General features: G+C 36.5%; 1 protein-coding gene across 15 annotated transcripts in view; it reads left to right on the top strand.

The window, feature by feature from the left end:
* The window catches only part of BRD1 (bromodomain containing 1), a 78,439-nt gene extending 60,345 nt beyond the window's left edge, over window positions 1–18,094 (top strand). For all 15 annotated transcript variants that reach the window (XM_069801915.1, XM_069801912.1, XM_069801920.1 and 12 more), the window contains 5 exons: window positions 3,759–3,894; window positions 5,208–5,335; window positions 10,813–10,922; window positions 13,301–13,455; window positions 16,196–18,094. In XM_069801915.1, the coding sequence (XP_069658016.1) occupies window positions 3,759–3,894; window positions 5,208–5,335; window positions 10,813–10,922; window positions 13,301–13,455; window positions 16,196–16,379 (713 nt within the window). In that variant the 3' untranslated portion in view covers window positions 16,380–18,094. The remainder of the gene's footprint in view (window positions 1–3,758; window positions 3,895–5,207; window positions 5,336–10,812; window positions 10,923–13,300; window positions 13,456–16,195) is intronic.
* The last annotated feature ends 4,931 nt before the right edge of the window (window positions 18,095–23,025 follow it).

The following is a 23,025-nucleotide window of genomic DNA, read 5'->3' as shown; positions in this document are numbered from 1 at the left end:
TTCCCCTGATGAATACAATTTTCAGGGCAGTGAGAAGCCTGTGAAAAAGTATCAAGCTGATCATCTTTGGCTTGCTTTTTTTTTCTTCTTGGTTTACAGTTGTTTGTTAGTGTTTCTTTATTTTTAAAATGGTTATGTGTGTTATATGCCATGAATTCCTTTTTTTTTTTCTTTTTTTGAGATGAAAGAAGTTGAGTTCTGCCTCTGAGAGCAGACTGTTTTTTGAAGAAATGTAAGAAAAGAGGGGAAAATCCACAAATTTTAGTGGTTTTAGTTTGATGTTTGCAGGTTTTGTTTTGTTTTGTTTTTTTGAGAGAGAGAGGTTGTTCTCAATCAAGGCTGTTGGTGAGGGGCTATGTGTATGAAGTTCAGTACTTGACAATAAAGTTTCTCTCCATGAATGCAGAAAAAGCTCATTTGACCTAACAAAACTATGAGCTTTTGGAAAATATACATGGCTCATATAGAGGTTTGTTGCAGGTTTACCCAGGCTACTAATCTGCAAATGCAGGATGAGTTACATCTCCCATGGATTTTCTTTATTTGACCTTCTTAGTAGTATCTTTTAAGCCAATAAAATGCAAATTCCTTAAAGCGAATGAGATCTTCTTTAATCTCACTTACTCTAGTAGCTACAGAAGATGGGGTGTTTCTTGATTCATGGGAGAAAGAGTTTTGTAATGATCTAAAAACAAAATTCCCAGTTATAGCATATAAATGTAGTATATCTGTTTAGTTTTTGCACATCAGTGATAACCATAAAGCACTTCTATTGCCTGGATTTTTCTGGCAAGTTACAAGGTCACTTGGGAACTGCTGCATCTGTGACTACATAGGAGTGTGTTTTGTTTAAAATAAGCATTGAGGTCTTCCTTTCTTAAAATAATGCCTATTCCTTATAATTTCTGAGAAGTGGACTGTATAAACTTGAGTCTCATGGATTGTGTAAGCTGATGTCATTCAGGGATTGATATTCAAGGAAATTACTCCTGCTAATAGTCTGCATATTCTTTGTTCTTCATACTTCCACAAGCAAAAGGGCAATGTGTCTGAGAAGCTCTAAATTCTTTTGCACTTTAATATTGCTTATTTATCAGAAAAGTTGGGAGTTTTTCCAGTGTTGGTAACCATTCTACAGATAGAAAAAACTTTGCTTACTGTAATCTTAAACCTCTCTGTTAGTGAATTAAATGAGTCGTCAAACTCTTAACATAGGTTATGTTTGAACTAATGTAAGGCTGGACTACCACTGCAGAGAGCTGTCTCCATTGCTATAGTTGCATGTTTCTGTTGCATCGCTTGTTCCGCAATCAGGCAATCATGTGGTTGCTTTGCGCAGTGCATCAATGAAAACTAGTTCATTACTATGACCACATATTTCTTGGTACTGACATGGTGATGATGGGAAGAAACCATTATAAGGGACTTGAGAGCACTTAAGTGTCTGTTTCAGTGGCAGCACAATCATAAACTGATTGAAGCAATCAAATTGTGAAGCTACTCCCTAATTTTTTTTGTCCTGGATATACACATACATACAGAACCAGTGTACATAGAGATATGTAGCCACGACATATTTGGCATACATATGGTTAAACGTTTTATACATACTCTTACAAGAATAAACAGATATTTCCTTCCACTTTCTCAGTCCATTGGGAACCTGAACTGTGTGCTGGTTCTGGTAGCCATAATTACTTGATCTGTCTTTAAATTTAAAATTTAATCTGTGATCTAACTTGTTTGTGCTGATAGCTGATTTATATTAGCTAGATGCCTGAATGATAACTTGACTAATGTCTCTCTGGCTTGTGGCAGGATGAAAACTAAACAGTTTCTACACCTCACTTGAAAAATAGGTCTGATGGGATATCTAAGAATAAAAAATAGTTATTTGCAGAGATGTAAGAGATATGCTTTTTATCTTTGCAGAATGTTTTTTCAGCTTTTCATTTCAGATGCTATGTGAAGTGTACTGTGGTAGTTTGTAGGGGAATTTAAGCGTTCTCATAAAGCATACTCTGATTTGACAGGTCTTTCAGCATAGTCTATAGCTGACCTTCTTCTTAATCTCCAGCTATTTGTACTGACTTGCTGAGAATGAGAGCAAGATTAATCAATAGCATGTAGTTTGGTGCTTGAACACTGAAGACAATGCTACCTTCATAATTTTTTTTCTTGTATAGGAAACCAAAGGCAAATACAGGAGTTACAAAACAGACCCTATTAAATGAATGTTCTACAGTGTCAACTAAATGACCATGAAAGAGAATGCTTATCTATAAATCTTTCAGACCATTGAAAAAATTCTCCTTTTTCTCTTAAAAATCTAAAATTGTGTTGATAAACCAAAGGGAAGGTCTCCTGGGCGTGGAGGGAGAAATCCCTTAAATCACTGTATGGAAATGCCTTGAAACATGATTGGATCGTACAAAGCAACTTCTAAGCTCAAGTTCCTTAGTTGTCAGCCTTCTTTGCAGAGGTCTTCATAGCAAACAGACTGAAAGAATTAGAACTTAATAAAGGGAGTTCTGCCATAATTGTCTTATACTATAATGCTCTATGGAGAGACACGTGAAGTTACATAAGCTTATTTGACTATGTCTGAATGAACAAAGATCATGATGACCTTTAAGACTCTCATAATAGGATGGCTGGGATGGGTAGTTCTTTCTTGCACTATGGGAAGCATGCTGGTCATACGACTTAAGTAAAAGCTGTAATTTATTGTAAGGAAATAAATGTGCTCAGAATTGAATTAGTGTTAAAATTTTGTTCTCTTTGCAGGCTACAGCTTGCAGTAGCTGTTCGCAGGCTAGTACTATTGTCTTTAGTCAGTTCATTTGTGTTGATACTCTCGAGTCTGTGTTGGATTCTTCCTTTTTTTAGTCCTGACTTCCACCCCTACCCCACCCTTGGGAAAATCTTCAGAACGCTATCTTAAACCTCTTCATTTGTCTATTAATCAAATATAGAAGTGGCTTAATAAGAACTACACTGTTTGTGAATTAGCAAACCCAGAGCAGGATTAGTGGCAGCCCATCAAGTCAGTAGCTTGTAATATAAAAGCCTTTTTTACGTTTTTCGTTACAATTACGAAATTAAAATATAATATCCTTGGACATATATAAACTTGTGCCAGGGGAAGGATAGTCAAAAATAGTAATGTGCATATTATTGATTGTTCATCACAGAAAACAGACACGATAATTTCAGTCTGGATTTAGTAAAATGGAAAGACTTTCAGGAAGAACTAGATAGCATCAGGAGGGAATCCTTATCACACTCTACTTCCAGTGTTTGAAAAGTTTTTCAGTATTTCTTGACTTATGGTTGTAACGTTGTATTCAAATGAGTCTTGTGTTGACTTGGTGAATCTGCCGGGTTTGTAACGCTATTTGGTTTTTTCTTGTTTTTTTTTTCTACCCAGCTTCTGCAGCCTGACTGTCTTAATAGTTGGAAACATTGCATACAAAGACTGATTTGATACTCCATTTGGCATTTCCCATATTATAATCTTCACCTTTTTTTATGTTACCTAAATTTCCATCCTGTCTTTAAAATCTGGGTTACAGGAACCTCCTATTTATAATACTGTGTTTTGAAATGAAATTTTGTTAATGTTCGTGTTCTTTTTCGTCACTTCAAAATACTTGAATTACAGAACAATAATGATACAGTGTGTGAATACAAAAAGTTGTTAATGAAAATGGTGTCGTTTCCAGTTTGATGCAGTTTGGTTTTGTGTTATGCTGTAGGTCTGTCAAATGGTTTTGGAGATGGAAGTAAAGAGAGAGCATTAGATGATACTCCGGGAAGAAAAGTTGAACCCCGTCGCCGCTGTGCATCAGAATCTAGTATTTCATCGAGTAACAGTCTTTTGTGTAGCTCAAGGTAAACCTGTAAATTTGAAATACAAATTTGAGACTGAATATAGCAGTTTTTCTATACTGCTTGTGACCCACAGCAGTGGATTGCGTAAATTTTAGAAGAAAAGAGTACATTTCAATTTTCTCAGTTGTGTGTCAAATCTGAGACATCTTTCAGGATTGCTAGTATTCTTTTGTTGAATTCAGGTTGTTGCAGATCTGGGCAGTTGCACTTTATACTTTACTATGCTTCTCTTGCTCTGTATAGATACATGTGTTTGTGCATATAGTAACTTTTTTTAATTATCTTCCTAATCCTGAACACTAAAATGTGTGTGTTTGCTTTGGTGAGGGAAGGAGAAAAGCAATTTCCAAAGCAGAGTCTTGTACACAGGGAAGGTAAATTCAGTAGCTGTGGAACTGTAGATTATCAGTCTGTGATCTGGATTACTGGCTAGTTACTGCAGTGATGATAGTACCCGTATACCAACTATTGACCTTCTCTTTGTGAAGTCTGTTGTTAAAGACAGGACTGTCGGAATGGTCACCTCTGCCACCATTGGTAAATATTTCTCCATCACCAGTGGTGCACATCTTCCAAAAGCACACTAATCTCAGAATAAAAGGTAGCTGTCTCCAGTCCTGGGCTCTGAGGATGGGGAATACAGGAGTATGGGTTAAATCTGTTAGAGAAAAAAAGGCTTTATTCATGTGTTCAAGATTGGTATTACACTGTTTAAGGGAATGGTGTTAATGCACTCATGTCAAACAAGCTTTCAGAAACAAAGAGAGGTTAATATTGCATCTCTTGTGAATATGATGTATTGAGGATTTGATCTAGAATAATTACCGTTCGGGTTCTATGATCTCTTTAAAGAAAACTAAAGTGTGCAGAGAACAAACTTCTGATTTTTGGGTATAGACATTCTGCAATTGAAAGACTTGAATTTGTAGCAAAAAATGAAAGATAAAATAATTGTCTTTCCTGTGTAGTGGAACTGTTGGAGCAGATGGAATATGTTTTCATTTGGCCAGTATCCACTGTAACACTGGAGACAAAGCAGCTTCTCTCATTTGTGCATGTCTAACCTGTACAGCAGTTGAGGTGCAGTTGCATACTGTTTGTCTTTTGCTGATAACCAGGCAATTCTGTGCATGAAAATAATCTGGGGTTTTGGTTTTTATATTGTTGTTTGTGTTTGTTACATAAAATTTGTTAGAGATTGCTGCTCTGATTTTACTGTGTACTGATGAATTTTAAATTCTTTTTCAAAGTCTTGATTTATACTGAACAATGTTCATTATCAAGTAACAGTTTTAATATTAATACTTTTTTAGTTTCAGCCTACCAAAGTGTGGTAAAGGTAAACCTGCACTTATACGAAGACACACACTTGAAGACCGAAGTGAATTGATATCATGCATTGAAAATGGAAACTATGCCAAAGCAGCAAGAATTGCAGCTGGTAACTATAAATAATTGTATTCTTAATAATATTGTATAACTATAATTTTTTCCATTTATTTGACAGATTCTAGCATTCTTATTTTTGCTGCTGAAATAGATTAAGCATTCTGAAAATGGTGTTGATAACATTGCAGAAACGACTTGTTTCTGCTTTTGACTCTAAAGACTTTGAAGAGAAAAGAATAGTAGCTGATTTTGGTTTTTTGATTAATAAGTAGTATTTAAAGTGATCAAGCTACTCTAGTAATACAAGCAAAACTTCACCTGAAGTAGTATTTGTGGTTCTGTCGATATTTTTCTTTGTTGGGCTTTTTCGTTTAGGGTTTATTTCTCATATACTGGTCTGCATAAACATGTTGACAGATGGATAAGACATGGTCTGCTTTGATGCAGGAAAAATTTGAAATTGGAAAGTAGATATTTCTAGGAATGTAGAGGATAGTATGTTACCAAATTTTAGGGAAATAACGATGTTCTGTTGATATGTTTTCCACCTGTTTCTATGTTTTAATTGCATTACAAGGTTTAAGTAGGTCATCTCTTCCCTAAGTAGAACTGTGTTTGTGTAATGCAGTGCTCCATGCTGGAAGTTAGGCATCAGCCTTGCAGTGTCTAGCAGGCCTGTCTTTAGTTTCTGACCTTAGAACTCCTCTCCCCCTCATCCTGGGTGTTCCTTGTCCAGGACACTTTCATGTCTTTCTAGTGCTTTTATCTGACTCTGTTTGCCTTGGTCTGTTCTTTCCTCCCCATATGATCAGTTTTGTTTCTTCCTTGCAGCTAATCTGTTTTCAGCTACTGCTTCATTACTCTAAGGTTTAGTATCTTTATTATCGTATGGTAACCTCTCATACAGGACTTAACCTTTCCCATTTGCTTTTCTTACTCTGCCATGGGTAGTCTTCTATTTAACACTTTCCACTTAGAATTCCTATACCTGTTTTTTCAGAACTTTCCTTGTTCTCTTTCAGTTCTGTCTCTGTTCTCAGATAGATTATACAGCTACCTAAAAGAAGAAGCAAATTACATTTAACAGCATTATTTTTTGTATTACTATATGTTCTGTCTAGTTTGAGCTCTTTTGGCTGCCTTCTGCACCCTGTTACCTCAGCAGATCAAGAGGAGGAAATAAGTAGGAGGGAAGTGAAGACTCCTGCTTATGTTCTGTGCATAACTGGAATTTTACCATGATTAACTTTTATTAGTTAAACCCCAGATTTTACGAAGTAACTTAAAGGGTCGTTCATTGTTGGCAAAATGTCTCAAACAGTTGTTTGACAGAGTCTATATGCTTTAGAAACAAATACAGTGCTTACAGTTATGCTGCCTTTAGGTCAAAGGAATATCTTGTTTCTATTTACAAGATGCTGTCTCAGAACCTGTGGTATGGTATGTTGTAACACTGCAATTAGGATGGGATGCAGTTTTGCATTGATTTAATGGATGTAATCATTGTAATGCATGCACACTGAAATACGTTAGTCCACACACAAACAATGTTAAAAGAGTGCTGTTGAAATCACAAAACCAAGTGTGCAAGTTGGGGCATGCTGTTTTCTGTAATACTGCTGCCACATTCAGCATTTTTGACTTGTGAGACTGAGTGAGGTATGCTTTAGAACCAGGTCCACTCAGCGTACTGGACAAGTTAAGACTATTATGGAAAAATATGTTCTATATTGAAATATGAAGGTTATATTGAGATATTAATACAGAAGATGGATTAAAGTTTCAAAGACAGAATTCTGTCTAACTTTTGAGGCTTGAACTTGTAGGCTTAATAGGGTTTTCTCGGTTTTCAAATAGAATTATTTGTATGTAGTACCTTGTTGTCCTTGGTGTGCAAGAGCACTGGAAGATGAATAGGCATGCGCTATGAGTGGTTTTCATTAATAGCTGCTGTATACAGGGATGTGCTGACATTTGTAGGTCTTGGATTCCTTTATAGGGTCAGGAAGTTGCTGTGCCAAAGTGGCAACATTTTCTTTGCCTGTCCCTCCTGAACCTTGCCCCAGTCTTTTTGCCTGGCTATTCCTTGTTCCTTGATCCAAGAATCTTCTCTAGCTCTCCTGCTCCCAGGTTCTCTCGTGCTTTTTGTCCCAGTTTTAAATTCTTTGTCCCCATCTTTGTCCAGCCAGTTGATCCACCCTCTTGTCAGATTCCCCCCCCCCCCTCCCCCCCCCCCCAGTAAGTCTTAGTGATGGTATTTTTTCCAGCAGTGTCTAGATGCTGTCTTTCCCTTCAGTCCCATCAGACTGGTAAGCAAGAGTGGGCAGGGCACAGGTTGTAGGGGAACATTTTGCTGCATTTGACTCAAATAGCTTTTCCCTCTGCGTGGTCTAAATTTCAACAGGTAACATTGACAGCAGAGAGAACACTTTGTCCAGCCAAGAGTTACACAGTAAAAGGAAAGTATTGATTTATCATCTGTGCTAACGAATGAGCAGATACCACAGCCACCTCTTGGGTGGCAGTAGTTTCAGAGCTTAAATGTGCTTAATGTCAGTGGATTTGTCTGCAGATTTAGGTGTTAAAATCAAAGTTTCCTCTATGTAAACAACAACAACAACAACAGAAAAAAAAAAGGTAACACTGTGCACTATTAATCTGTGCACTATTAATCTGATCATCTTTCAGGAGACTTTCCTGTTTGTGGCTGAAGTTTCTGGTTTAAAATAAAATTGTCCTTTGAAGAGCTTGCATTCCTCGCTGAAAGCTACGCAGATATTGCGTTTGAAGTTCTTAGCTCTGTTTTTGAAGACAGAAGTGCCTTAAAGTTTTGAGACTTGTGACGACGGCATGTAAGGGGTGTTTTGCTCAACTTCCCATAAAAAATTAAACATATTGACTCTATTATGAGACTGATATTGAAAAAAACAGTGGTTGATTTAAAAATATTGTAAGAAGTCTGTAAGGGGAGGAAAAGTGTAATGAGACATCCTTATCTTTACCCTAAACTGTGTAGGATCTTAAGTCTGGTTTGTGGTGTTTCAGTACTGTTGGTTTTCAGCTAGTGGGAATACTGTTGTTTAAAATCTTTAGCAGTATGTTGTCCTGACTGCTAACTTAAATTCATTGTCTCTCGTAGCTTGAGGAAATACAGTGGTGTTTATGTTGGAAAGAAAAACTAGTAACCTATATGTGCTAGTATAGTAACCCCCTATCACCATGTGGGAAAAATTCTGGGACTCTTTTCTACTGTGTATACACCTGAGAAGTCTCTGAGGGGATCTGGCTGCATGCATCCTGTCAGACTGTGTATGACCTTCCACTCAGCATTAAAATACCATTTTCTTTGTGTCATATCAACTCAGCAGCTGAGAATAATGTAGGTTTCTTTTCTTTCTTGTCAGCTGCCCTGAAGAAGAGGACTTGTACTGTTTTTATGTACCAGATACAGTTCTATATATATGTTTTTCAAAATAGTCTGTGTATGAAGGATACATTAATCTAAACCTTCATGACACTTTCTAACTGGCACCTGAATACTTAACATACTGTTATTAATAGAGCAGAGAACTAAAAGAAATTGTTGAAGTTGCTTTTTCTGTTGTGTTAGCTATTGCTCTGGTTGTTTTATTCTGAGATATTACCAGGATGGTTCATCTGGATTTAACATGTCTTTCCATAATATCCAGTGTTTCATGTATTCAGCTATACTCTTAGAAGTACAAGAATGCAGTATGTATTATATTTGTGTGTATTATATGTTTATAAATCTGAAGAATATTACTATGGCTTTTAATGAGAAAGTTAATGTCCAAGAATGCCCTCTCAAAATATACAGAAAGGAACAAATAAACAAAGTAGTAAATAGATTTAGTAACTGTTTTTCCAAGGTCATGTAGTTCAGTAAGAAATAGTGTAAATAAGACAAATCAATTTCATGGGTTTCTGTAATGGAATCCACTAATTAAATATCTCCTCTGTAAAGCCTGCAGAGATTGCTGACAAAGATACCTGTTTTCTTTAGGAGACTTGGTCAAGGTCTTAAAGACACTGGAAAAATTGCATTTGTTTCTCTTTCTCCTATGATGCCCACACCTATAATAGAACCTGTAACAACTTTTAGCTTCAAAAACATCTAACATCTTCGTTATGCTGTGGTGGCAAGTTATTATGAACTATTGCGTTTTGATAACTGATGTTACATAGTTGTGCATCTCTAAGGTCACACTTCCCAACAAAGTATTTTCTTGAAATGTTGATACCATTACAAATTAAAAATAAACTACAATTGAATGAATTGGCCTTTGGCTGGAAATTGACCTAGAATGTATTCTGGAGAATGATGGACTTTTTTTTTTTTTGTGTGTGTGTGTGATCACCTTAAACAGTTTTTCCTTGCTATTTCTACTCTTACAAGGTCTGAAACCACTACTTTTCAAGTACTGTTTTGTGATCTTGAGATAGAAGGTATATCTGCATGCCACATTTCATAATAAATAAGCATTGCCCATTTTAAATGGGAGCAGATTGGGAAGAATTGAGGAGTAAATCATGTTTTGGCAAATAGAGAGCTACTTCTATCAAGTATTGCCTTACTGCTAAAAAAAGTGTGACTGCAACCTCTGAACTGTATTTTGGTACCACGTTTCCCCATACAAGAAGTGCCGCCTCATCTTTACAGCTTGTGAACTTCCATTACCTTCTTTCTACTTGTTCCACCTCCAGTTCCATCTTGAGGCGATAGTCTTCTGCCCAGTGTCTTGACCATATCCCTATGTGTCTAGGGGGCAGTTGTGGTTCTGGGTGACTGAAAGACTTAAACCTGTCTCATCCTTCAATCCAGTGGTGAGCAATGGAAGAAAACAGGATTCTGGTGGAAGGGAGCAGTAACATAAACTCGGTTTTCTGTTATGCTGCCTCTTGAGAAGGAAAAAAACCACTATTGTAGCTGCTTCCTTGAATCCTGTTGGTCTTTCTGAACTTTGTTGCAGGAAAGGGCTGGGCAGAGAGACCAAGAGGGCTGATAAAAAATAAACAATCTGCATTTTAATTTATATTTATTTAGAACTTGCGCATAAGAACAGAAAGGTATACCAGACAAGCATTGTAAGTTTTCAGCTGCTAATCCTACTATGGATATCCAGCACTCTGCAAGTTGCAACACTAGTTTCAAAAGAAACTGGTTATTTGGAGTACCATAATTTTAGTTTTTCTTTTGAGCTTTTTCAAAGGGAAAGGCTTATTAGAATTTGGCAAACACTTGGATTTATGATAATTAAGCTGTTCTAAGATACGCTGTTTCTAGAAGTATCTAAAAACTTGTTCTTTATCTGTAGGCTTGGATTAAAGTACTAGTATCATTTAAAGACCTGTTATGAACATTACCTGCTTTTTATTGGTATGTGCGTGAAAGGTAATATTGGTATTTGGAGTCTAATGATCAGGAGCTATTCATGGGGAAACAAAGAACTTCAGAAGATTTCATTCTTTAACATTTTAAATTTATATTTAATTATTATTTGTTCTTAGAAGTTGGGCATAGCAGTATGTGGATTTCAACTGACGCTGCAACATCCGTTCTTGAGCCTCTAAAAGTAGTATGGGCCAAATGCAGTGGATATCCCTCTTACCCAGCTCTGGTAAGTACACAGGTTCCCATCAGTACTCTAGTGATACTGTTCCTGGTCTGAAAATACTGGTGCGTGAACATAAGGTCGTTGGTAAATTCCCATTCAGGTTGAATAAAGGTGAATTATTCTGCCCTCTATACCATGCATCCAGTTTGTAAAATTATTGCATTATCAGATGTTGTGTCAATAATCTCTACCAACCTTCCCATCTTTTGAGATGTGCAATACCTGTTGTCGTGGTTTAACCCCAGCTGGCAACTAAGCACCACACAGCCACTTGCTCACTCCCACCCACAGCAGGATGGGGAAGAGAATCAGAAGACTTAAAGTGAGAAAACTCATGGGTTGAGATAAAGGCAGTTTAATAGGTAAAGCAAAAAGCCATGCACACAAGCAAAGCAAACCAAGGAATTCATTCCCCACTTCCCATGGGCAGGCAGGTGTTCAGCCATCTCCAGGACAGCAGGGCTCCATCATACCTAACGGTGACTTGGGAAGACAAACACCATCACTCCGAACGTCCCCCCCTTCCTTCTTCTTCCCCCAGCTTTATATGGGTTGCATGATGTCCTATGGTCTGGAATACCCCTCTGGTCAGTTGGGGTCAGCTGTCCCGGCTGTGTCCCCCCCCAACTCCTTGTGCCCCCCCAGCCTCCTCGCTGGTGGGGTGGGGTGAGGAGCAGAAAAGCCCTTGGCTCTGGGTAAGCACTGCTCAGCAGTAACCAAAACATCCCTGTGTTATCAACACTGTTTCCAGCACAAATCCAAAACACAGCCCCATACTAGCTACTGTGAAGAAAATTAACTCTATCCCAGCCTAAACCAGCACACCTGTCTCAGTACTTTGTTTCTGCAATATATCTTATTGTTTAAAAGATGAACTGAATTAGCCTTTGACAGACATCTTGTTAGTGTTGGAACTATAAGATATTTTCTGCTGCAAAATTAGCATAAAAATATTCTGATCCTGCAGTTCATTAAAGAAACAAAAAACTTGGTAGAGTTGGAATAAATTGAATGATTGTATCCAGTTGTGAATGATGTACTGGAAACTTAAAGCTGTTGTGCCTGTGTTATTTTAGGAGAAGCACACACAGTTCTACTTACATCAAAGCTTGCAGAGAAAATGTTGTTGATAAAGTGCATTTGGGGTTAAACAGTTCATACACTATGGGTTGATTTATATAATAGACTGGACAATCTTGACTTTTAGTATATGTGTGCTGGGGACATCAGGAAACGTAATCATACAGAATCAGGTTAAGACTGGTGGAGGTGAGATTCAGAGCACTTGAGTTTAAGTGCCCTCAGTGGGTGATTTGAACACTCTTAGGTCAGATGCTGAAAATTTGATGATTTGATTGTGTCTTGAATGGTATTAGCACGTTAGTGTTAGATTTAATCTGGTTGTGACCAAATGGCTCCTTTTCTGCCCACTCCTTTGTCAGCAGTGATTTTTCTCTGAATGTGTGATGAGTTGACTGAGGAATTAAACCTCAGTCAAGCGAAGAGAGTTGTTCTGATTTCTACAAACTCCCCACAGTGTTAGCTTTCTGTTGATTTAGTTCTTATAATCAGTTTACTCTGGATTAAGGTTGGTGCCAGTGTGGATGCTAGAAAAACAACAGGAGTTTGTAGGGTAGGAGGTGGGTGGAAGAGGCATGGAGTAACATAACCCTTCTTTGGTGAAAGCTGAGCACTTGATAATGCTGTGATCTGCCTACAAAGGAGTGTTTTCTCCATCAGCCTGATTAGTTTAATGTTAGCAGCATCTCCCTCCTTCCCCCAACTTTCATTCAGAAAGAATTTGTGACTGTAACTGCATGTTTTGCTGAAATTAAATCGGATATGTCATTAAATTGGATATGCAAGATACTTGAAAGTGACTTCTGATTTCTTTTTTTTGGTTTGGGTTTTTTTGCTTGTTAGAGGGCTTTTTGCTCCAGATTTTGAGTGTGGGGCTTGTATTTTGCAGAAACAAGTATTTATACCTTAACATAGGTTGTTTCTTTAAGGTATTCTGAAATTCAAAAACAAAATTCGAGGTCATTTAGGCTTTTAGAAATCCTGGTTCAGCTTTCTCTTTCTGAAACTTGCTTGTCAGTCTGCAAAGTTGTACTAAGTGAAATTCAGATGTGACTTTTAAGAAGAACTGATATAGCTGAAAAATGCTCTAGAGATAGTTTTTTCAGTTAAATCTACTGCTGTTGCCTCCAATATACCTATTCAGTTTATCTCAAGAAGTTGTGTGTGTGACACAAAGCCAGTTTATATGCAGTAGCTGTTTAGTTTATGATTCTTTTCCTATTAACTTTATTTTTAATATCTCCTTAAAATAAATGATGTAGTTTTAAAAATTAGGAACTGTCCTTTCTTTTCTTTTGTAGATTATTGACCCTAAGATGCCTCGTGTTGCTGGCCATCACAACGGTGTTACTATACCAGTGCCACCTCTGGATGTACTGAAAATTGGAGAACAAATGCAGACCAAATCAGATGAGAAACTATTCTTAGTACTATTTTTTGACAATAAAAGAAGTTGGTATGTTATTGAAATGTATTGTTTGATGCAGAGACTTAAAATTCTAAAAGCCTGTACCTTTAATCTAGAAGAAAATTGAAACATTACCTTTCCATGGATATCTTTCCTATGAAGTATCAACTGTAATCTTAAAATTTCATAGATGAGTCTATTGTTGGACTAAGGCATGTCATTACTGAAAGATACCTTTTTATGGTCAGTTTGAAAGAACGTAATAAAAGTCGTTAAATAGTCTTTTGGTTTGATTTACAAGCTGGTTTCATTTATTGACATGATAAAATTGCTGCTTTGGCTAAACAGGCTTTTTAAAGGTAACAGTCTTTAGGGGTTTTTTTCCCAAGTCTGCTCAAGTGTATTTTCTTTAACTTTTTAACCTCTCTGGTTTAAATGCTTTAACAACACTCTCATCTGAAGTTCTTAGCCTTTTCTAAATTTTTTCACAAAACCTTCCCTTTTTCCATTACTTTCAGTATCAGCAGTATGCCACGTGGAGCCTGAAGGGATAATTCACACAATAAAACATTCTTTTCCCCTTCCAGTAGCTTTTTTTTTTTTTTTTTAAATTTTATTTTATTTTTAGCGCTTTTTTTGGTGTTTTTTTGTTTGGTTGGGGTTTTGTGGGTTTTTTTGCCAGATACGGAAGCTTTTCATCTACCTCTCTTTCTTCCTTTCATCAAATCTTGTATTTCTTTCCTGTGTTCTTCTTAATACATCTACTCTCTGGCTTTCCACACAGGTCAAGCTAGCTTTAAATCTTTTTACATCTTAATTTTACTCTTGAGTTTGCTTACATTTTCAGATACCATTTTCCACTTTAGTTGATTATATGTGATGTCTAGAAATGCTGCCATTCTCCCAACTCTCTCTGTCCCAGTATACTATCACCTAAATAACTTCTTGCCTGAAATTTAGAACTTTGCTTTTCTGTCTTCATAGATCCTTTGGCATAATAGTGATTCTTTGGCTTGCTCTCTCTGTTCTTCAGTTCTTTTCTTAATTAATTGGTACTTCTTCATGATCATCTTTCTTCAGTTGCACAGGATTCCATGAGATCCTGCATTCTTCTGCCTTCGTTCGTGGAGAACATGCAAATTTAAACATATTCAGTGTTCTGTTTCTCATTTTTCTCTTATTGCTATCACAAGTCTAATGCATGCTCCCCCTAGCCACTTCCTTAATAATTGCTGTGATTTGCTTCTTGATCTTGGGAGTCCTCTGCAGCTTAAACCTTTCTGATTTGTCACCATATGCAGGTGGTCCTAAATCTTGTAAATAATATGCAAAGCTGTCTTTAATGGATACTATGCACAAATGGACAGGAAAGGCTAAATACTTTTCTAGCCCCTTGCCCCTCTCCTCTCCACCGCCACTCCCTCAGCTTTTTTGAAAATTGTTTTTATCCTGATTATTTTGGCCATTTTGGCACTTACCACTCTAACTCACTTTTGTCTCTTTTACTCCTGAACCCGTGTCTATGATTTTCATTCACTTGCAGGGTATATGTCATATTCAGTCCATGATGCCAGTTTCTATCACCTATGGATTACTTTTTCAGATAGTCATACTTGTTTCTTCTCCTTTGCTGCTTGCATCTGGAGGACTTGGCAAGCTTTCTGTTAAAAATACCTTCTTAAAACTTCCCTCTTATCTGTGTTAAAACTGATAATGGTTAGACTGCTGCTTATCGTGCTGATGTTGCTATTCTTTACTGTTCTGTCTGTGTCCTTGTACTGACTCTACTTTTTTGTTGTTCCAGTGTGTGTGCTCAGTACAATAGGATTGTAGTTTAGAGTGCTTTAATAAAAAATATTTAAAGAGACAATTTTATTCAGTTAAAAAAATCTTGAATAAAATGTTTTATATCAGACTTTACTGTCTGATTTGCAGTTGGTTTGGTTCCAAATGGACTCCCAAACTGAAGTTTTTAAACAGAAGCTTGGCTTTTGCCATTTGCAGGGTTGGGATTGCAGGCTACAGTAATATACTTTAATAGATAATTCATTAGTTTACCTAATTTTTGTTTTCCATAATACCTGTAATTTAAGAAAACAGGATTAAGATAATTAAATTTACTTAATTTCCATAAATGTTTAAATATTTAGAATGCTTTTCCTTTAACTAGAAGAATGGGGTGTAAGAGCTTTTTTCATTATCACTGCTGTATGCCCAGGAATTAATGATATTCATGGAGCTTAAAACAGAAAAGTACTCTGAATACTGAGTTAGTGGGATTTCATACTGGTTAAAAGCATACTAAGCAGAACTTCCCTGACAGTTTAGCTTTCCCCATAAAAACAGATTGAGATGTCTTAAATGTAAGGCAAAAATTTATCATCAGCAAATTCCTCTTAATAATGGAAATGAAAGAATGAAGAGAAACAAAACTGTCAAGTGAATCTTGAGCCACATTCATTGTTAGTTGCTGCTGCCTATTCTTAAACTAAACTGCATCAGTATTTCATGCTGATTTTTTTTAGTTGATACTTAATATCAATCATTAAATAAGTGTGATTGAATTGGAATGTATTTTTTGTTTTGTGGAAGAGGCTTTCTTAATATTTTATGTTCTTAAAATATTTAAGGAAAGTACGTACTATCTTGAAAGGAATTTTATCACTTTATTTAAGATAGTAAAGCTGATCTGATATATGAGAAACACAATACAGCAGCCCTGGTATTTCTGGACAAACTTCTTGATTTTATTCTGTATTTAACATACTTATTTTACCCTTTCTTACAGGCAGTGGCTTCCCAAATCCAAAATGGTTCCCCTTGGGATAGATGAGACCATAGACAAGTTAAAAATGATGGAAGGACGTAACTCAAGCATACGAAAAGCAGTAAGAATTGCTTTTGATCGTGCTATGAATCACCTGAGTAGAGTCCATGGAGAACCAGTCAGTGACTTCAGTGATATTGACTAACAGAGATTCTATCAAGGCATGAAAAATACCACACAGACTTGAACTCTACTAATGAACCTCTTTGTCTAAAAGAATGTATTGAAGATACAACCCCTTAATTGTTGATTCAGTGGCTGAGTTCTGCAAACTTGAAATAGTTGAGCAATTCTTCTAAATCACCATTGCCATACTGATTAATGATTTTATCGTGTTGTAGTTTGGAGGATTTTCCACTAAACCTGTTAAAATGTCTTGTTCATAGTGTTCATAATTGTACATAAATGTATATTCAACACTTAACTTATTCTGATTTTAGAAGTAGCTCTTTAATTCCTTTTATAATTTTGCTGGGGAGGGAGTTGTTTTTTGTTTCCATGCTTTTTACTTCTTTTTTTCTTTCTTTCTGAGGTTAAGTTACCTAAGCACCATCTTCCAGCTTAAGGTGTTTAGTGGATTTTAGAGCCTAATATCAAAATGGCATCAAATATATGTTTGCCTAAATCATATACAATATGGTGCTGCTTGTATCATTTCTTCCTTGGTCTGTAGCTTCTGAAAAAGACTTCTGAATGTTTGTGTAAATGATTGCTCTTTGCACAAAGTACCACATATTTAAGATTGATGTAAATTTACAATTACAAATATGTATTTTAAGAAAGGAAGTTGCATTATTTTGGAGGGTACTTTGTGAGAAAGACATCAACAAAAAAAATTATACTATGTACATCACTTGCAAATCACCAAAAACACTCCATTGTTGCCCAAAATAACTTAAGATGGTTTTTGTTTTAAACAAACCTGGCTTAAAGCCTGCAAGCACATTCTTTCTTTCAAAACCATATCCCATTTATCTCCCATTGATTTAATTTTGTTGATATGTGTGCCTCCCTGTGTTTTATTTATTGTAGAAAATGTATTAATTTGCTTTATAATGAAAAATAAAATTGACAAATATATTGATATGCATTTTTATACAGGCACATGAGAAGACAACTTGCTTTGGGAGAAAAATGTATTGGAAATTGTATAAAATAACTTGATGGTTTGTGTGTAATTTGATTTTTTTGTAACTTGTAATCTTTTGTTTCCAATGAGGGGATTTATGTAACTTTTAATTTAGAACACTTTGGTAGCAATAGAAACTTTGGATACATTTTTGTATGGTACATGTGATGTATATAGAATTAGTACTTTATTTTTATTTTTAAGAAGTAAAGCATTATGTTTGGGCAGGGGGAAGAAGGAGGGTGGGTTTCCAGAACTGCATTTTTATATTAAAAAGAAAAAAAAATAAAGTCAAGATATTGATTGTTGTAGCTACTTTATTCCTACCTTCACTGAGATACCGAATTTGTAACAATGAAAATGGCAAGGTATGTTTGCAATGTGATTTATAATGACTCCATTATTTATAAATGCACTGTGTTTGAACTCTTTTGCAGTGGTATCTTAAATACTGTACCAAGTTATATAATATGAAACACCAAATAATGCATATGAATGCACGAAGTATTTATGCCCAGCTTTTTTATAAAGGATTAGCAAATACAGCAAAACCAATACTTTTTAAATCTTTTTTTAAAATTTCATTGAATAGCATACTTCATTGTTAAACCTGCTTGAATCTTTATTTTAAAGGGACAATTACTTTTTAAATAGTTTTTAATGTTTTTATTCTCTATTGTTTGTAATACCCCCTTAGAAGCTTGAAATAAAATTTCTTTCTCAACTGTTAATTTTGTCCTGAATTTAGCCCCTGAGATTTTGCTCTAGTGCCCATTTTCTTACTCCATGACTGAGCTGTTAACAGAGGTGCTAGTTCAAGAATCTTGATTGTTTTCTTGCTGTGGCATGCAGTATCATCCTTACTGAGCCCTCTGCATGGTGGGTATTCTAGCTAGCTAAACTAGCTGAGACCAGTCGCCTGTAATGGACTCTATCCAACTCATCTTTGTAATTACTAAATTTCACAAATGATCAAGCAAATAGTTTTCTCAGTCTGTACAGTAAACACAGCTTTAGGGGGAGTAGTGATGGCAGGTATCCTGCAAGGACCATCATTGAGGTGTGCTGCTGTGATAGAAACAACAGCCACATCAGGTAGAAAAATAAAATTTGGTTGTTTGCCTTAATAGAATTTCTGTGTAATGACTTCAAGGATCTGCCATATAACCATGGAGTCATAGAATGGTTTGGGTTGGAAGGGACCTTTGAAGATCATTTGGTTCCAACCTCCCTGCCATGGGCAGGGACACCTTCCACTAGACCAGGTTGCTCAAAGCCCCATCCAACCTGGCCTTGGACACTGCCAGGGATGGGGCATCCACAGCCTCTCTGGGCAACCTGTGCCAGTGCCTCACCACCCTCACAGGGAAGAATTTCTTCCTTGCATCTCATCTAAATCTACCCTCTTTCAGTTTAAAGTTATTACCCCTTGTCCTATCACTACATGCCCTTGTAAAACCATGGTCATCTTTGAAGGGAATGGAGCTTAATTTGTACAATATTGAGACAGTAGAACCACTTGTTGTCTGTTAGGACTGCCTCTTAAAAGTCGTCGGAAAAATGGCCTGCATCACATTGTATTCCAGACTTGTTCTGCCAAATATACTCAAATTTGGTCTGTGTGAAACAATTGTGATTCACAGCGTCATTCTGGCAAGCACAGAAGATGTTTTTTTGGATCTGTCAGACCTTGGAAAGGTGAAATTGCAGTTACAGTAGGAGTTGGAAGATGGTAATTTGGTATTGGTATGATAAGAATTTTGGTATCTGTGAAGTACGAAGTGCCAGTAAAAAAAAAGTATACACACAGTTGCAAAATTATTCTTTAGGCGGCTTCCCAAGTTCTCGACTGCTTCTGATGGTGGCAACATAGGTGGGGGGAAAAAAGAGCTCCTTTTTTTGAAACCAAAAGCAGAGCATTAATTTCAGTACTCTGTAACAAATAGTTCAATCATGTCTTCAATGAAAGCTTTAGTTGAATTTTGCTCAGACTTCGAAGTTTCATTTTCTGACTTCAATCTTCAGAGACAGCTCTATCAGTTCTGGGAGAAGGTAAATCTGCTGCCTTGCTCTTACAGGTGGCTGTAGGCACTTAAAGAATTCTGAGCTGGAAAACTACTGAGAGAAGCAGCCTGTTAAGCATCCTGACGAACCGCATTGCGTATTTTTTGATGAAACTGGCAGGAAAGGCTGTGTTGTTTTTCTTTTGTATGTGTTACGGAAACTGTCCCAGGAATTCCTCCCAGATACCGCCTGAGAGGAGGTTGCAGCCGTGGCTACGGCTGTTGCTGTAGTCTCTTCTGCCAAAGTTGAGTGTCATCCAGTGGCTCTTCAGATTGGGTTAAAGTCTAAAATAATTTCTCAGACTGACAAGTCTTCAGTGTGGCTTGTGTGTTTTTAAGGGATTTCACACCTATTTAGGAAAGGAAGTCTGAGCTCCTAAACTGCTTTATTTCCAAATTCTAGGGCCTAACCATGTACAGTAGTCAGATGAATACGTGCATATCAGAATGTGCTTCACTACATTTTAGACCAAGTTCTTTGACACCATTAATAACTGTAACATAATCATACGAGTGGAAGTTAGTATTCTAGCAGAGGGAAAAAAAAAAAAAAGGAAGACCACATTGTATCTTACTGATTTCTGGGGGAGCATTAGAGCAGTAAATAACAGGGTGTAGACTTGCATATTCACTAATCCATTCTGGTATGATCATTTCCTATTAATAAAAGTGCAAGCGACCTGGATCAGAAGCTGAAACTAAGTTAAAATTTGTCTTTTCTTGTATTAAAATGTGAGAAATCATGTTATAAACATTTAGGGAAAAAATGTGGGTAGAGAATTACTTTTTTTAAAAAAACAGTTTGTTACCAAACTCAGTGATTTTTTTTTGAATGTTTGTTGATTGTGATTTTGTATTTTTTACACTAGAGGGAGCAATACACACAGACCATCAACATTCACCAAAAAGATATTTAATATTTTCTTTTCAAAATGCTGCTATTAAAACTTTTTACTGGTGAGCAGTCTTTTCTGCTTCTAGTATTTGTAGCCCATCAAAAGTAGCTTTGTCTGATGTTCTTGCTGCAAGTGGACCCTTTTGGGAATGCTTATTTTTAAACGTAGAGCTAGTACATAGAACAGCAACTCAGGATTTTCTGGCTCTCTTACTTTATGTCTAACGGCTAGTGACAGGCTAGTTTTTACACTATTTTATTTAGCTGTTGATTTTCTTTTCAGAGGTGTACTGCTATGGGTGGATTCTGTAGTGTTAAACACAGAAAATGACTCGGCTGCTTGCTGCAAGTAATGCAGTGCAAGTTGAACACACAGCAATTATCAACAAAAATAGTGAAGTTTGGAGGTGAAGGTGTGAGATGAGACAATTGCTCTGTCCTGCAGGCTGGCAAAGAAGGTTGTCTTGAAGATATTCACAAGGGAATTAAATAGACTTAGTTCTGGTGTGTGATCGTGTGGGTAAAGGTCGTTATCTGTAAAAGGAAAACACTTCTTCCTCCCCCCTCCACCTTGTTAGGTCTGTAACACAAATGTAGAAGTGAAATGGAAATGGAGGAAGCATTTACTGCCCACATTCTCCTTAACACCTTTTGGTTAGCTTGTTTACATTTTTGTATAACATCATTCAGTTATGACTTACCTATTTTATCAGTTCTTCCTTGAAAGAGTTATTTCCTCTAAAACTTCTCTTATAAGGTAGAAAAAGAGTAAATCTTTAGTAAAGCTAATGAAAGTTTAAAAATATTCTTTTGGAATAACATGAAATTGATAAATAAGGTTTTTTAAAACTTTTTGGGAAACTGGTATTTGATGAGAGGAGGGAGCTGTAAATTTATTTTTATATGCCTAGTGATTCAGCTTTCTTTTATTGCCAGTGCACAGAAACTGCTATCAAATCTCTGCTGGTCAGGGAGGAAAATGTAAGATCTCAGCAGCTGTACTTTAACTGTAAGGTTATTCAAGATCCCTTTCTCTTTGATTGTTTCTATAGTGTTAAAAATCTAAGACTGCAGTGACTGCAGTCGCCCTGTTCTATCTTCTGCAAATACTACATGGAGAGAGGGGACAGAATAAGGAATATTTTTATTTATTTATTTAAATTTAATTATCTTTAAAATTTTAAAATTATTCCCAGCGATATCACATATCTTAGAAGACAGTCCTCTGGTCAAACTGCTGCTTTGCTGCCTCTGTTGGTTGTTTTCACAGTTCCTCCAAGCTCAGCTCGTTTTTTTGTTTGACTGTTTTGGTGTCTTCACTGCAACAAGTCAGTGCTGCCAGCAAGCAAGCACTGCCAGCAAACCAGGGAAGTCTCAGCGTCCTGGGCTAATGTCTCGGTGTACAAAGAGGTCTGGGGTAATGTGAATAGTTTCCATGTCCAGTCTTTGATTGCTCCTCTTTATACAATGAGCCTAAGTATTTCTAGTACTTTTCCCATCTACCCCATTAATCTGCATTTTAGCAGGTTTTTGCTGTTGCCTAAGCTGTCTGGAGCCATTCCTGGCTGTGAAGGGCTTCACTTTCCGAACCCTAGGGAGATCTGACTGTATGCTCTGTTCAACTTCCCTGGCAACAGCCCCAGGTAACGGATTTGTTTTAGCCTAAGACGATGTGTTAGGGGAGCTCACACATCTTCCTCATCTATGTTCAATTATTGCGTCCTTCACTCCTCCATACTTGGCTCTATGAGGACAGGAATTCTCACATATATATTCTTTTATATATATATATATTCTTATAGCATAAAACAAAAGAAAAAGCTTATCTAAATACATGGAAAATACAAGGACGATAAAGGAAAATCTGTGCTTGTCATTTTAATGGGAAAACAGAGTTGCTAATAGATGATGCAAAGCTGATGAAGGATTGGAGTTGTTTTGATTGATTTCTTTGCTTCACTCTTCACAAAGAGAGTTGTTTTGAGATGATGGTAGGTCATTTTTTCATACTCCTAGTCCCTGATAAAAAGAAGTTGATAATATCTTCCTTATCTAACTATTCTTTAGGGCTGTAGAAGCTTGATGCTTATGCTCAAGCAGATGGAGAACTACAGGAAGAACATTAGCAGTTTGTGTCAATAAGTCAAATGGGAACTATAGGAAAAACATTACCAATTTTCATCATGAGCTCATGAAGGATTTTGGGGCTTTCTAAAGAACTGGAGAAGTGCTAAAGTAGTGTATTCATTTAAAAAGAGGGATTTGGAGAATTGTCCACCAGTCTTGCTAAAGATGACGCCACTGCAAGGACATGGTGAGAGAAGTAATGGTGGCTGGATTTTAGGTGGAAAGGTAGTAGTCGAGAGATGGGCAGAGAGAGGGCAAGTATTGTCCTACTTTCCTACTTAGAAAGATACAAATTATGTGGATTTATAAGCAGTTAAAAGTTATGGAGAACAATTTTTAGTTTATTTCAAAATATTTCTTACTTCTGTAGGATAGGATAACAGTCCTAATGGTGGATAAAAGGGGAAGTAAGAGTTGGAATTACTTTTTACTCACCAATGCTTTTGAAGTTCTTCATCGTGTTTTCTTAGGTGAACAAGAAAAATATCACCTAGAGCAAACAGGTTTTTGAAAAACTGCAGCAGTTCACAAAGTAATTGTCAATGGTTTGATGTGAAACTGAGAGAACATTTTCAAT

The sequence above is a fragment of the Haliaeetus albicilla genome, chromosome 14 (genome assembly GCF_947461875.1).
Source record: "Haliaeetus albicilla chromosome 14, bHalAlb1.1, whole genome shotgun sequence".
Taxonomy (NCBI): domain Eukaryota; kingdom Metazoa; phylum Chordata; class Aves; order Accipitriformes; family Accipitridae; genus Haliaeetus; species Haliaeetus albicilla.
This window is presented reverse-complemented; position numbering and strand designations above follow the sequence as displayed.